A 13708-nucleotide genomic window follows, 5' to 3' on the forward strand; every position below is an offset into this window, starting at 1 on the left:
CGCTGGTTTTCAACAACGGTTTGTAACGTTTATTTTATACCTGGTTGGTTTTCGGACAGCGTCGTTCTCAGCTCGCCATGGCTCTGTGCGGGGTTGTCGGGGCCATGGCTCTTCCCAGCGAGCTCATCGTGCACATTTTCTCCTTTCTCTCCGACCGAGACAAACTCCGGGCCTCGGCCGTTTGTTCGCGATGGAGGGAGTGTCTCTTCTACCCCGCACTGTGGACCGAGCTCAAGCTGCGGATCGGCGGCGGCTGTAACGGCGGCGGTTCCAGCTCCGAGGACACCCCGAAGCTGGAGTTTCTCATGCGGAAGTTCGGGTCTTTCGTGCGGGAGCTGCAGCTGGAACTGGCACCGGTGGGAAGCTACCTTAGCCCTCTGAACAACGACTCGTCGAACACCAGAATGGACCAGGTTCCGGGTCCTGAGAGCGACCCGCAGCTGTCGGAGCGATGGAGAGACGCCATGGCCACCTATTTGGACCAGGTGTTTGTGCGTGTTCACCAGCATCCGACATAACAGGTAACATATTCGCCCCAGATTAAACGCGAGGTGTTAACAAGTGAATTATTGTCTTTTAGTAATTCGCACGATGCCACGTATTTGTGTTTATATGTCACTGTTTAGTGTGTCGCAGGAAGCTAGCGGTTAGCCAGCTAGCTTAGTTAGCTATAAACAAACCCTGACATTACGAGTTACGTAATCGGGTCACGTCTTTGCGGCGGAGCTGCCAGTTAAGGCTGCCTTTACGTATCCATTATGCCTTTTGTGCGTTTTAACATGTTTTTTTTAAGCACTGAGCCTACAACAATATGATTTGAATGATAGTGGGTCAGATAGCGTGTGGGCTTCAGTGCCAGGTCCTTTCTTTGTTGCCAGATCTGTTTAGCATGTTCCACTGGTTTTCTCATACGAGCACATACAATGCAGCGCTGGCGATGGCTGCAGATGGCTTTGTTGGCTGTAACCCGCTGATATCAGCACTGACACAGACGTTTGCTGCGTATGTTTTAGCTTATTACATGTCCCATCACTGCCATGCTCCAGCACGTAAAGAATACACCCAATGACGCATAGCATACTCAAAAACGTAGCAGCTTCAATCGTGGTCAGGTGTGGAAAAGTTTCCCCTTAATGTCACTTTTACTCTTACTTTTTCTGGCATTTTCTACTCGTTCTTCTACAGCTCTTTGTAGTCTTGGAGCAAAATTAATCTAGATCCATGCAGCCCATATCTGTATCGTGTAGATCCTTTTAATTGAGCATTTTCTGAACAAAACTATGCTAATCCTACAACAAGTGGGATTGATTAAGGAGCTGTAACCAGGATATTGGACTGCAGTGCATCATTATTAGCCTGCACATGTGTGTTTTTTTTCTTTGTACACATGAATTAGACAGTTTTCATGTTATTATTGCACACATTTCTACTGTACGTTACTCGCAGACGCGACGCATGCAAACAAGACTGCATGTTCCCAAAAGCATCAACAAGTTGTATTTGCAGTAATGAACTTCAGTTTGCTTGAATGGTACAGGTTGTCTCTAGACAGCAGTGCAGTAGAAACCAATTATAAATATAAAGAACCAGTAAAGAGTTGGTTGCCTAGCATGGCTGCGGTGTGCCTAATAGGTAAACCCCTGTTTTATATGCTAAAGTGTGTTTTAATAAACAAATATGCAACTTGCAGAAAGAAGAGATCAATCTAGTGTTTGGTGCTTTTTGTTTCCCTCTTGTGTTCCTAACATTCTCTCTCTTCGCTCTCTAGAAACCTGAAAAAGCTGAGTCTGTACGGAGACACGTGTATTCTACAGCAGGAGGGATTATTAGACAGCTCTAACCTGCATCAAATTCACCAGGGAGACAAAAAGATCAACGAGTAAGCGTACATGACCATCTATTTCTGTGGTACTATGCTACTAATTCATTGATTTCAAGGCAACAGAATAACGTTCCCATGTGTCTGTTGTGTAGTGCTGTTTAAAAACGGCATCATTGTGGTCATAGTTGTAGTGGGAAATCTTTGATTCAGGGGTGAAATTTATTTGCAAAAAACTGATGTTTATTTGACTTTGTTGAGTTTGGTGCACAAATGTCACCATAGTTTTTCATCAATAACCCTTTTCTATAATTCAGCCTATTTTGATAAGGCGCAGATGCTGTGGGTCACATCCTCTGAAAAAGAAAGATGTGTTTACACACTGAGAGTTACATCATCAAAATCAGCCATGTTTTTGCATTAGTCCAGTATTTTGGCTTTTGCCTGCAAAGTAATTAGCAAATTGAACACGTTGACATTCTGTGTAGTGGACAGATGCAAGTTTTTCTCTGACCTAATTGCAATTTTATTTTTATTTATTCTTTTGCAGAATCCAGCAGTTGTTCATGGAGTTTCTGTCTAACAGCAGGCAGCTTAGGTATTTGTCTTGTAGCTTCATGCTGGGTCTGGTGACTCCCTGCTCCTTAGCTTGTCTATCCAATCCTTCAGCTGAGACCCTGCAGCACCTGAGTTTACTGGACCACCAGCTGGGTATGTACTAGTGTGATTTCAGCACAAGCTTGGTGCACACAGAGTACATTTCTGGTAGTGTGTTGTAAACCCCTATCAACACTGTTGACTTGTCGTAGGTCCCCTCATCTCACCATCAGAGTTGGACCGTCTCTCTAACCTTCATTCTCTGGCTTTGGATTTCTCTGACTTGACATCTGAGCTTTGTGGCCTGCTGGCATCTCCACACCGAACTCCACTGCATCGCCTCTCTCTGCTTCTGAATGGCGCCGCCCTGGAGTTCAAACCATTAGAAGGGACGGCTACAGAGGACGACTGGAAGACACTGGTAAGGCAGCACCTGTATGGGATTGTTTGTTTTGTAGGTCTAATTTATTTTATGTCTAATAATAGACTGAGAAGCGTCATTAACCTTGAAATATTGAAATGCTAAGTGACAGTATCTGGAGGTTGAGTAATGGAACTGGACTCTTCAGTCTGATGGTAAATGTTGAAATACACTGATGCATCAATCCCGTTTACCTGATCCTCCTAGGTTCGTAGAAGCGCTAACCTGCGAGTTTACATCATGGCTCTGGAGGTGGGCAGCACAGAGCTCCTCAGGGTCCTAAAGCCTAGCCTTCCATTGGAGCGCCTCCAGCTAGACAGTTACAGCACACTGGTGACCGATTCTATAGTGGAGCTCATCTCTCAACAGTACAACAAAACACTGACTCATTTCCTGCTTCTGAGGGATGACCAGGACTTGCCCGACCTTAGTGTCAATCGCAATGAAGACCCCTTGGTTCTGTTGGCATGGAGATGTACTCAGCTGGCCGTACTTGTGATACATGGTGAGTTCAGCTTGTTGTTTTGTAGATCTAAGAGAATCTTAGTTTGTGCTGGGTTTAGACTCAGTTATTGTTATATTTACTTTTATCTGCCCCACATAGAGGAAAATTTGATATTTCTGTAATTAAAAAGGTTTATAGGTTTTCAGCTAACGTCTGAATGATTGTTCAGATATTTCATATTTTTGCATTTGTAATTGTTTCATATTTTTACCCAACAATGTATTGACTGTAGCAGTTAACAGCATATTGTTTCTCCTTGGTATCGGTCAACCTCCCTCATTCTCCTCTCCCTCTAGGTTACACTGTGTGGTCCCACAACCTGGTGGCCATTTCTCGACTGCGAGGTTCCAGTCTCAAAGTCCTGACCGTTTCGGAGGAGAGCATCGACTTCGACCCAGACCAGTCAATATGCATGGAAGGCGACCCAGTCCATAACCTTGTCATGGAGGTTTCTCTGAGCCTGGGCCGAGTCTGGCACCCTTGTCTGGATTCCAGCCTGGTTCTGCCTGAACCAACTCAGCACTTCCACCGCGAGCTTCACGTCTTCAGCATGGGCATGTAGGCAGGGAATGCAAACACAACACAGCTGTGTCCAGACCAGGTCAGACCCACCAGGTCCAAGGTGACGCCAACCTCCAAACCTGGCCAAAATCAGAATTGAGTGAAAGAGTAGCCTATTTATATATAACATTAAATTCATGTCAACTGATGCAAGCTGGTTTTTATTTTATTTTTACTTTGTCTTCCTTTCATGGGGGTTTTAGAATGCAATCAAATCCAACCTTTACATCAGTTTTCCTATTTTTGTGCTTTGCTTGAAGGAATCCATTCACCTTCCTTTTCTAAATACATAGTCAAATTTTCTCCAAATCTCTAATCAAACTGGGAAAATGATTGATTTTGTGATTTCTGCAATCAGTCAAATCATGGTAGCTTTTAAGTCGTCTGTTACAATGAGCACTCCTGCTACTCCAGCTGCTTTATAACCCTCATGCCTGGCATGGTCTGGTCTGGTCTGGTCTGGTCTTGCCCACAGCAACTATTCAGAGCTCAGCATCTCTCTTTCACCTTATTAACCTCCAGGGCATCTATATAATCAAACTTTTCTTTTGGATTTTGTTTGAGGGGTGTTTTCCATCTCTTCTGCTCTGTGTATTATTTTGTATTGTGTGGTGGTTCTTTCCCTGCCTGTATAGGCTTTCTGTGTATTTCAGTACAGCTGTATATTATTATCCTGCTCACAGCTAGAACAGGCAGGCAGGTTGAGCAACGGGTCTATGGGGAATATGGGTTAGAACACAAGTTATTATTTTCAATTGTGAAGAGAATTTTTCTTTCTTCTAACATAACCTTTGCTCTGCAACTGATCTATCACTTCCTGTTGAAGACAACCATAGCTGCTTCTTCTGTTGCTCTGTAACAAGCACTTTGTGCACTTGTCCACTAGTCTGAGAGCTTGCCAGCAGGGTGGGAATCTCCACTGCAGCATGGCTGACCGTGGCTGGTGCAAGTCAGTTTCAATGCAGTTTTCAGCAACAGCCGTGTCTGTGCCATGACTCGGATCATTCTTAAACGAGTGGCATGTGAAAGCCAAAGGGTTCGTCATCCCTACAGATGATATCACGGAGATTATTGTTACAAACATGCTGCCAACACCCCTCCCACCCTGCTCACCAGTCGACTAAACGGGGAGCCTCGTCTTCCGACTGACATTCAGAGCCAAACTGTAACATTCAAGCCGTCGCAGCACGACACGCATCCTTACTGTGCTGTTGTGAGCTGCTTGTGAATCTTTCTATATTCGAGATGAATATAGCTGCCTTCGCTCTCCTAGCCGCCAGAATCCCCTGACTGGTGTAACTGGTTTCAAAGCATTTTCGTGGTAAAATGTCAGGTCATCATTGCATCCGTTGATGTGAGGGGTTGTATCATTTTCAGTAGATCGATAGGTTTTCATTCCATTAATGCCATATTTTTGTGTTTTCCGCGCCCTACTTTGTGTTCTCTGTGAGGCCAAGTTAAAACACCAGTATTCTGTACACACTGCTTCCGAAGGTGACAAATACTCAACCTAGGTTTGAAGTCATACCAGCAGTACTGTAAGTAGAACCCTCCTCGGTGGTGTTGGAGAATATTTCATGATTTGAAACGGGGAACAGAAAAGAATGCACTGAATGTAAATTGACTAACATTCTGGAAATGTGTTGGCCAGTTGTGTTTTTTTTTATTGAAGGCCTACTCTGTAGACTCATTTGCCACAGGAACATAAATGTCGCCAGTTGGGGCTGACGTCGTGGGTCCCACTGATGGCCGCGGGGGGTAGCGTCTACAGCACATCAAGGTCGGGTTATAATGTGGCAAATAGTTCTTCTGTCGGTCTCAGGTAGGCTTTTAACATCACTATTACAGAACAGTGGTGGTTGATGTTGTGTTGGATGTGTAAAACAATCATTTAATGTGAGGATTTTATTTCCTTTTTTCCTCCGGAGTCACAGTTGCCTTGTACACAGTCTCTTGTTTTCTGGGTGATCTTACTGATGTTTTGTTTTTTTTTTGCCATCTGATAAGCCTCACTCCACCATGGCTGGAGGGTGAGCTAACCTAATCATACATTGGTTTTCAAAGATTAAGGTTGATGAAGATTACAGAATGGCAAAATGACTCTGCATATTGCATGATTTCTATCTATAAAGACCGCTGTGGGTGACGGTGGCTACCAAGCTGTAAAATCTATGTTGTGGTTTGACAACCGGCTGGACCCAGTTAATGTCTGAACTGAATGTAGTCAATTTGTGGGCTGAAGTGATTCTGTCCAGCACAGCCGACCTTGTCTTGATTATAGGAGGGTAAGGGAAGCGTGGCCTCCTTTACGCTTTGATTCTAACTTTTAAGATGAACATGGTTGTTGTTCAGCCTGTGGAAGAATTTCAGCTTTCGGGCCAAACATTGTGTGCAAACTATACTGTGCTCCAGACAGGATTAATGAAGAGCATCACCAGTTGATAACTAGACCCCAGTATGGTCCCATCTGATGCTCTGTCTGCTGCTCACTTTCGTCCTTTTTTGAGGAATTCCCTCAGCGGAGGTTGGATTTTAACTGTAGGTCACCTTTTTATCAGTGAATGGTTTCATCTAGGCTGGATGAGGTAAATGGCTTTGCCAGCTGTGAAGGTCCATGTCAAGGTCTATAGTTTACATGGTTGACTGAGTATTCTTCCCCCGTGGACTGATATGGAGCAAGTGTTATAGCGTGCCAGCACTTTGCTTGGTTCAGAATGAACTGGTCCTTTTACCAAATATTTGCTTATGTGTTAAGGGACCTTGATGGTTTAGCCATGAAAATCTCTTTGATCTTGGTCCATATCTCAGGATACATGCACTTTGGTATCAAGAGTTTGATTTAAGGCTGTCTGTGACTGTGTATATAGAGCTGTACCTTCACACTGAGGGGAAAGCGATACCAACATAACATTATCAGACCCAAACATGTTGGTTTTATCTTATCTTCCATTTCCTGTGATTTTTCTTCACACCTTTTTCTTTTTAGAGCTCCACTTTGTTTGTGTTTATTGTGTAATGAAAGAAAAATTGCAGCAGTTTGATAGTAGAGCAAAGTACTTCATCATCTTCACAGAGTATATAGATTTTTACAAGCAGATTTTAACAAACTGATTTTTACAGACCTTTTCACCCCCGCCCTGTCTGCTTCCTCCTCAGTTTCCTGTCTTTTCAAGTGTGTTGATTTTAATTTCCTCGACACCTGAGGTCAGCTGTTCAATTTTTGGGAGCTTAAGTTCAGCTCTTCCAGCAGTGTTTCTGCCCAGAATAATGGTTGAGGCTTTTGCAAAGGTGTGGCCACCTGGAAACGAATAGATGTCACTCAAGAATGGAAATTGCAGTTATAATAGTGTAAAAAGTACCTTTTTATTGTAGGTTTCACAGGAACCACAAACCTGAGAGGAAGAAGGGTAGAACAGACGCACATAACAGCTGAAAGGCACAATAGCTCGATGCCTTCCTTCCTAGTGCTTCTGCTAACTGTCTTCACCAAAACGCACCTAATTTGAGTGAAGATGGCAGGAAGAGAAAAGGCGAGGCGAGGTTCTGCGAGCAGTGCAGGTACTCCACTGCTTTAACTCACAGGGTTGACGTGCCGGGGGACGAGCACAGTCACAGCCTGGCACAAGGCTTTGAACTCGATTCCCGTGTCGGTCAATGGATGCTGAACAATCTTGTGCCTGAAAGCGCCGACGGTTTTCACTTCTTCTCAGCCTCCTCCCCTTAGCTTGGTGTTGTGTGATGAACTGTGGTAGTTAGGTTATGAGCTACAGTAGCTGAGCGTCAGCACGTTTTATTTCTCCTGAATGGTGCCTGTATTTCCTGCGTCACATTTTATGTGAAGTGTATCTAGTAGAACTGTGTGAATCAGTTGGTGAATGTGTTTGTGTTGCTACCTGTACAGCCGTCGTACTCTTACTAGCGTGTGTGCGTGTGTGTGAGGTTGGTGTTGTGTATTTAAGGAGGGCTGTGCTCATGTCGTGTCACTTCTACTGCAGCAGGAAACAGGGACAGAAATGGCTCGTTCTCAGGGTACAATCGGTTTTCAAGTGGAGGAGGAGGGACAATAACAATAGCTCAGGCTTCCAGCTCACACGTGTGAATATTAGGAGTCACTGGATCTGTTCTCCTCTCTCGGTGTGTTTTATGCTGCCAAAGACCACAGTGGAACAAACTCAAGCCAGACACAAGTCTATCTGAAGTGCCCGCGGACGCACATGGCAGGAGACCGTATTCTTTACTCTGCACATCCTCCTAGTGCGCTATGTCTGATCTTACTTTATTTCTGTGCTCCTGGTCTCTTCTACTGACTACTAGCAGTGTGTTTTTGTGTGTCCAGGCTCTGGTCGTGTTAAACTACACACTACACTATGCTGGGCCCAGTGAAATGTGAACAAAACGGAAACTTATAAAAGCTCAGTCAACGCTGTTTAGTGGTCGAAGACGTAGGATTTCACCCAGGACGTGTGACGATGATGTCCCTCGTTGTTTCACTGTGAGGAGTGAATGTAAAAATGTAAGACTAACAGAGAGGAGAACGAGAGGTTTGGTTGAGTCACTCTATCAGATGCTTCCAACAGCTAAGTTGTGGCAGATTGTAGCTGCAGGACAGAGGTCAGTGTGCCTGTGTGATATGTTGTGTGGCCTGTGAACCTGTGGCTGAGCTCAGATCCGATGGGACGGCTTCGGGCCCGGGCCTTTGGCGCGGTGAAGTGATTTGCTGCTAGAGATCTGTTACAAGTAGGACATTCCACATGGGGCGAAGTCACTCGAGGCACGTGGCTAGCAAAAGGTCTTACTTTGTGGCCGAAGTGTCTGCATTAGTCTTTCTCTGGACACACAAATGTTATTTGTATTATATTTTTTTTACTTTTAAGGGACTGGATGCAGAAAACGAGTGTACACGCATCGCACCAGAAAAGCAGCCGGTCTGAGCAGAGTGGAGGTGTAATGATGTTTGGAGGTGGTTGTTGAACACGGGCTGCTCTGAGAAGGCTTCGACACCTTCAGGCCATTTAAAGGCCAATGTTTTGTGTCTGGTACACAACAGGTCACAAGTGAAAGTGCTCCACTCCAACTGTGCTAAATGCAGGCACTTGCTATTAAATAATTTGGTTTCATTGATCCAAACAAGCTGCCAGCTATAGAACAACACAGCACAGTTAGAGAAGCTTAGTCTGCATGTTGGGACGTTTTGGGGCTTGTGGATACAGCACATTCATAAACTGTACTATTTATACAGAGGATGTATTGGCACTCAGCCATCAGAGCTTTTAATGATGCTCGGGAAGGAACGTGGGATGTCCGTTATCCAGCAGTCACTATTTTGCTGCAACCCTTTCTCCTTAGTTTCATTTCTTTTTGTTTTTTCCAGTGCTCCTTTTTATATGCATAGAGAAATACTAATAGATAGTAAGGGCCCTGTGGCCTTGTGGGTAATGTTGAACCCTTAGAGCTGACCTCTAATAGTCCATCTAAGACCGCTGGCTTTGACAGCTTATAAAGGATGTGTTCAGACTGATGTTTGCCTGCCTGCCTGCCTGCCTGCCTGCCTACACACAATGACTTGAAATCCATGCAAATGATTGGCTACTGCAGCACCTCACTGCATTCCGAAGGGCAAGAAGGTTTGTGCATGCGTCTGAACACAGCCTTGGACTGTCATGATCATGGGACTGTATACACACAGGGATCTGGATAGGAGTGTCTGTTCAGACCTATTGACAAAGAGTTGAGTCTGACACGTAACAGGCAATATTAGAGCGACTGACATGCACAGAGGTGTGACCGTTGTATGTTCTATTACTACCAAAGCATCAGACAACGTGAGATCTGTGTCAGTCAAAACACTGGCTTGGAGCCACATCAAACATTTCATTTCCATGTGAGTCACTGCTCCAGCTGGATGCCAGCTTGTTGCTTTCTAATGTTGATTCTCAGGACGTTTGCAATGTGTTGGAAAGTAGACGATCGCTGCAAAAGATGAGTTCAGACATTCCAGTACTAAAACACCTTCATCTGGATGAGACAGACAGGGTTTCTTCATAGTGTGTGAAAACACGCACTTCCTGTTTTATTTTGCTAAGACTATAGACTACTCCCATGCCAGACGGTGAGCTTAGCCAGGAATGTGAAGACTCCAGTTACCATCAATTAATGTGTCTGTTACTTTGAGGTGAAAACACTGGATGTGCGTTGCACTGATATAAAATCAGTCCCATGTAACAGATTGATGTGTTTGATGCTGGTTTCAATCCTGGGGAAGGGGAGGTTCTGTAATAGCCACACTGAGAGGATGTTTGATTCTTCAGACTTCAGTTTCAGCCATAGCTGGCACAAAAACAAACTTTTTCAGAGACGAAACAACAAAATGGCACCGAAAGTGTTACCTGGTCAGACTCAGCGTAGCTGTGGTGCACAGCCTTAGAGATGGGTGTAGAAAGTCCATGCTCTGTGTCAAAACCTATCTTCATTTCCATCAGCTGATGAAACAATGTCCTTGTCAAGTCTGCAGAGCCAAATGTCCTTATTAGCCAGGCAGGCAGGCCTGCTGCCCAGGCCAGTCTCACAACTATGCAAGAGGAATGCATATAATCCACGCTCTTCTTTTCTTTCTGTTTTTATATGTAATTTTATTTTAGTTTTTTTTTTTTCTTTTTTTTTTTTCTCACTGTCTTGCAGTAGAAAGAACGACGTGAACTAAGAACTTGCAAATGAAAATACTTGGCCTTATAATGAGTTGTGAAATCTTATTGTTTTACTTTTAAGATCTTTTGATTCTGGCCAGCCAGCCCAGCGACAGCAGCGGTGACGACGGGCTCACACTTGGGTCTCTGTGAGACTGGCGAGACGGCCCCAGTTTTATCGTGGTACGAATGTTGTGCATTTGTTTAAAATCAGGACAGTTTGCAATAACAGCAGTCTTACTAGTGGCCACAAAGGGGCACAAGCAGTGCTGACGGCACCTGGCTGCATCTTTAGAAAACCATAGAGGAAGAAATAAAAACTATATAAATAGATATATAAAGTCACACAGTGCATATTTGTATAGGTATCAGCGATGCATTAGCGTGGTATTCTCTTATGCAACACGTCCGGGTTCAATTTATGAACATGAAGTATATTATAAAATCACAGACTTTGTAAATCCGACGCTGTGTTATTGTGTGTGTGGTTGTTTTTGTTTTTCAGAAATAGTTTTGCCATACTTGATGTTGAATATTCCGATCATTATGTTCCCGTTTGGTTGTGTTGGGTAAAGTGAGCACACAGCAGTGGGTTTTATCTTGTGTTTGGATGCAGGGAACCAGACTCCAGCCAGAACACACACACACAGACCACATGTGGTTTCTGTACCGTTCTGCAATTTTTAAATCTGACTTGTACAATGCTTTTAACTGGCCTGAATTGGGACTGTATGTTTCAAATCTAATGGCTGTGGCTCCACAAACAAACAGGAAGATTTATGAGCGGTCTTGCTGATTTCTAGTCCTAAGCCTTCTGCCCCACTTTACCTGTGCACCCTTGAACTGATGAATTTAAGACTCCAATCATAAAATTCTGGCATGAGATCTCCTCAGTTGTTTATTGGATGAGTCTGCTGGAAAATAGTCCTCACAAGCTGAAAGAACAGTGTTGATCCATGGTTCTGTTGTGGCGAAATGGGGGGGAGCATTAGAAACCTCCATTTATAACCATGTTAACTGACAGGTGGTGTACACATACAGGGTCAACCTACCAAATGTTGATTTGAAGAAATGTTGAATGAATGCTTCTCTTCTTTTAGTCAGTGAATAAAAGCATTAAAAACACTTTGCCTCTGATGTTTATTTGAGTCTTTACATGTGTGACCGTTTCACTGATGATCTGGCCTTACAATAATTTACAACACCTCCTGAAGTTTACCATGTGTTCAGACCTTCTCCTGTTTAAATCCAATTATACTTTAAAGTGTCATTAACCACTGTGACCTTAATTTACTGGGCTTGTTCTCAACACCTACAATGATTCTAAAGTCTTACTTTTGATGTTTGATTAACACTGATGCCCTTCACACTGAAATCCACTGCTAATCCATACAATACAATCCAGACAATGTCACAGTGGGAGGTTAAAACTGTGGGGCCATTAGTTCTATTGAGAAGTCCACCAATGTGGATGACCTACAACCATATTTTTCATTTTATGGCTTGTATTGTACATTTGCTGAAATCCCACTGGGCTGATCTTTATTAGCTCCTACAATACATGCATCCCATCTATGGTCTGATTGTTCTGAAACTCTGACTCCAGTAGATGGAGGAGAGGTAATGAAAAAGGGGCTGAACTGTTCCTAGCAAGCAGACACCAAACAAATGAGATGCAACCGCTGTCACCATTACAATGCAATGAGAATTACAGGGGAATGAGTAGTCGAGGAATGACATGCAATATAAACATTTTCAAAACATATGAAGTTTATTACCCATAAAATAATCTCACTAATAATCCCATTCAGTTACAACAAAAAAATGTACACAAATAATTTCAGAGCTCAAATGGAGGTTTTACATCTGAGCTGCAGATGGTTACTAATTTATTCTATAGGGTTTACAAGCAGAAAATATGAAGTTGTGTATAACATCACTGATGATGAAGCGATAAATAGGCCTGGTAGAATAAATAGGCTGCTTTTGCAATGTTATTTTTGCAACACTCTATGTCATAACTTCAAATTGACAAAATCAGCGGACACGTTTGTGGTTGTCAGTGTAATTAGATGATTCACAAAAGCTGTGGGAGTTTGTATTTGCATCCAAACATAGATGCAGACTCACAAGAGGGAGCTTCACTGGATAAGCTTAGTTTGTTTTGTGCTGTGTTAAAAGCTCAGACAAAGAGTTCAAGTGGGAGATTATAAGATTATAATTTTCATGTTACACAATAAGAAACAATGGCGCATTGTTTCCTGTTGAAACAAAGACAACAAATAGCACCTTGCATTGTTTCGTAAACACCAACAGGATTACAGTTTTGAAGCTAGCATGCAGTGGAATTGTTGAAACTCACCTCCCTGTTGATCAGTTCCACCTTCAATGAGGTGTTGTCAGATAAAACTAATTCTACCAATGTTTCTACATGTCTTCATCTGCATTTATACTAAACCATTGAGACAGTTGTCGTAAAGGGCACCTGCTCTAAACATCCATTAGAAATGTATCATTACACAATTATCAGAGGACAATGAAGGTTTGTGATACATTCTGTACACTCAGCCCCACACAAGCAGGTGCCAGTTGAAGAAGACGACAAGGAGGAGGAAACAATTATAAATGACTATTTTATTATCTATTGACTAAAGGGAAAATTGTAAATTATCATTTTTTTTAATTCAAGACATAGATGTATGTTTTACTAGTTCAGAAATGGAAATGTATTAACTTCACTGTTTTCAGAGAACAAAACCAATGCAATGCATGAGCTCAAAAATTACATACATAATTTTTCAAAAAGACATGACCTTTTGTAATACTACCACACTGAAATGGTTTTTCTTTTTTACCTTTTGTATTACAATAATAAACTTATCATCTAATTTCCATCAGGCTATACCGCTACAATAATAGTGAGTATTTATTGTTTTCTTTTATACGTTTTTTAACACTGTAAAAAACGTATCACTCAAATGAGCCGCTGTTCCCTTTTCCGTGGTCAAATGAATCATTGCTATATTCGAGGTGCGCGATTCGTGCAATAGTTACGGTAACAGTATTGCGTTTAATTATATTTTGGACGTCGAAGTTTTTTTATTATTCAAAGCTGGATTTTG

At 42.8% G+C, this 13708-nt stretch overlaps 2 protein-coding genes across 2 annotated transcripts in view; one reads left to right on the forward strand and one right to left on the reverse strand.

Moving 5' to 3' along the window:
- LOC114848151 (up-regulator of cell proliferation-like) overlaps positions 1 to 179 on the reverse strand; it is a 38344-nt gene extending 38165 nt beyond the window's left edge. The window contains exon 1 of the mRNA XM_055505645.1: positions 41 to 179. The gene's annotated coding sequence lies outside the window, so the exon portion shown is untranslated. The remainder of the gene's footprint in view (positions 1 to 40) is intronic.
- LOC114848152 (F-box only protein 33-like) lies at positions 10 to 11711 on the forward strand. Its single transcript, XM_029138412.2, is given in 8 exon segments — positions 10 to 488; positions 490 to 521; positions 1769 to 1879; positions 2370 to 2530; positions 2629 to 2837; positions 3045 to 3342; positions 3639 to 3900; positions 10669 to 11711. Coding segments are annotated over 8 exon segments (1527 nt in total). The 5' UTR covers positions 10 to 77; the 3' UTR covers positions 10712 to 11711.
- The last annotated feature ends 1997 nt before the right edge of the window (positions 11712 to 13708 follow it).

This window comes from Betta splendens, chromosome 22 (genome assembly GCF_900634795.4).
Source record: "Betta splendens chromosome 22, fBetSpl5.4, whole genome shotgun sequence".
NCBI classification, from domain to species: Eukaryota; Metazoa; Chordata; class Actinopteri; order Anabantiformes; family Osphronemidae; genus Betta; species Betta splendens.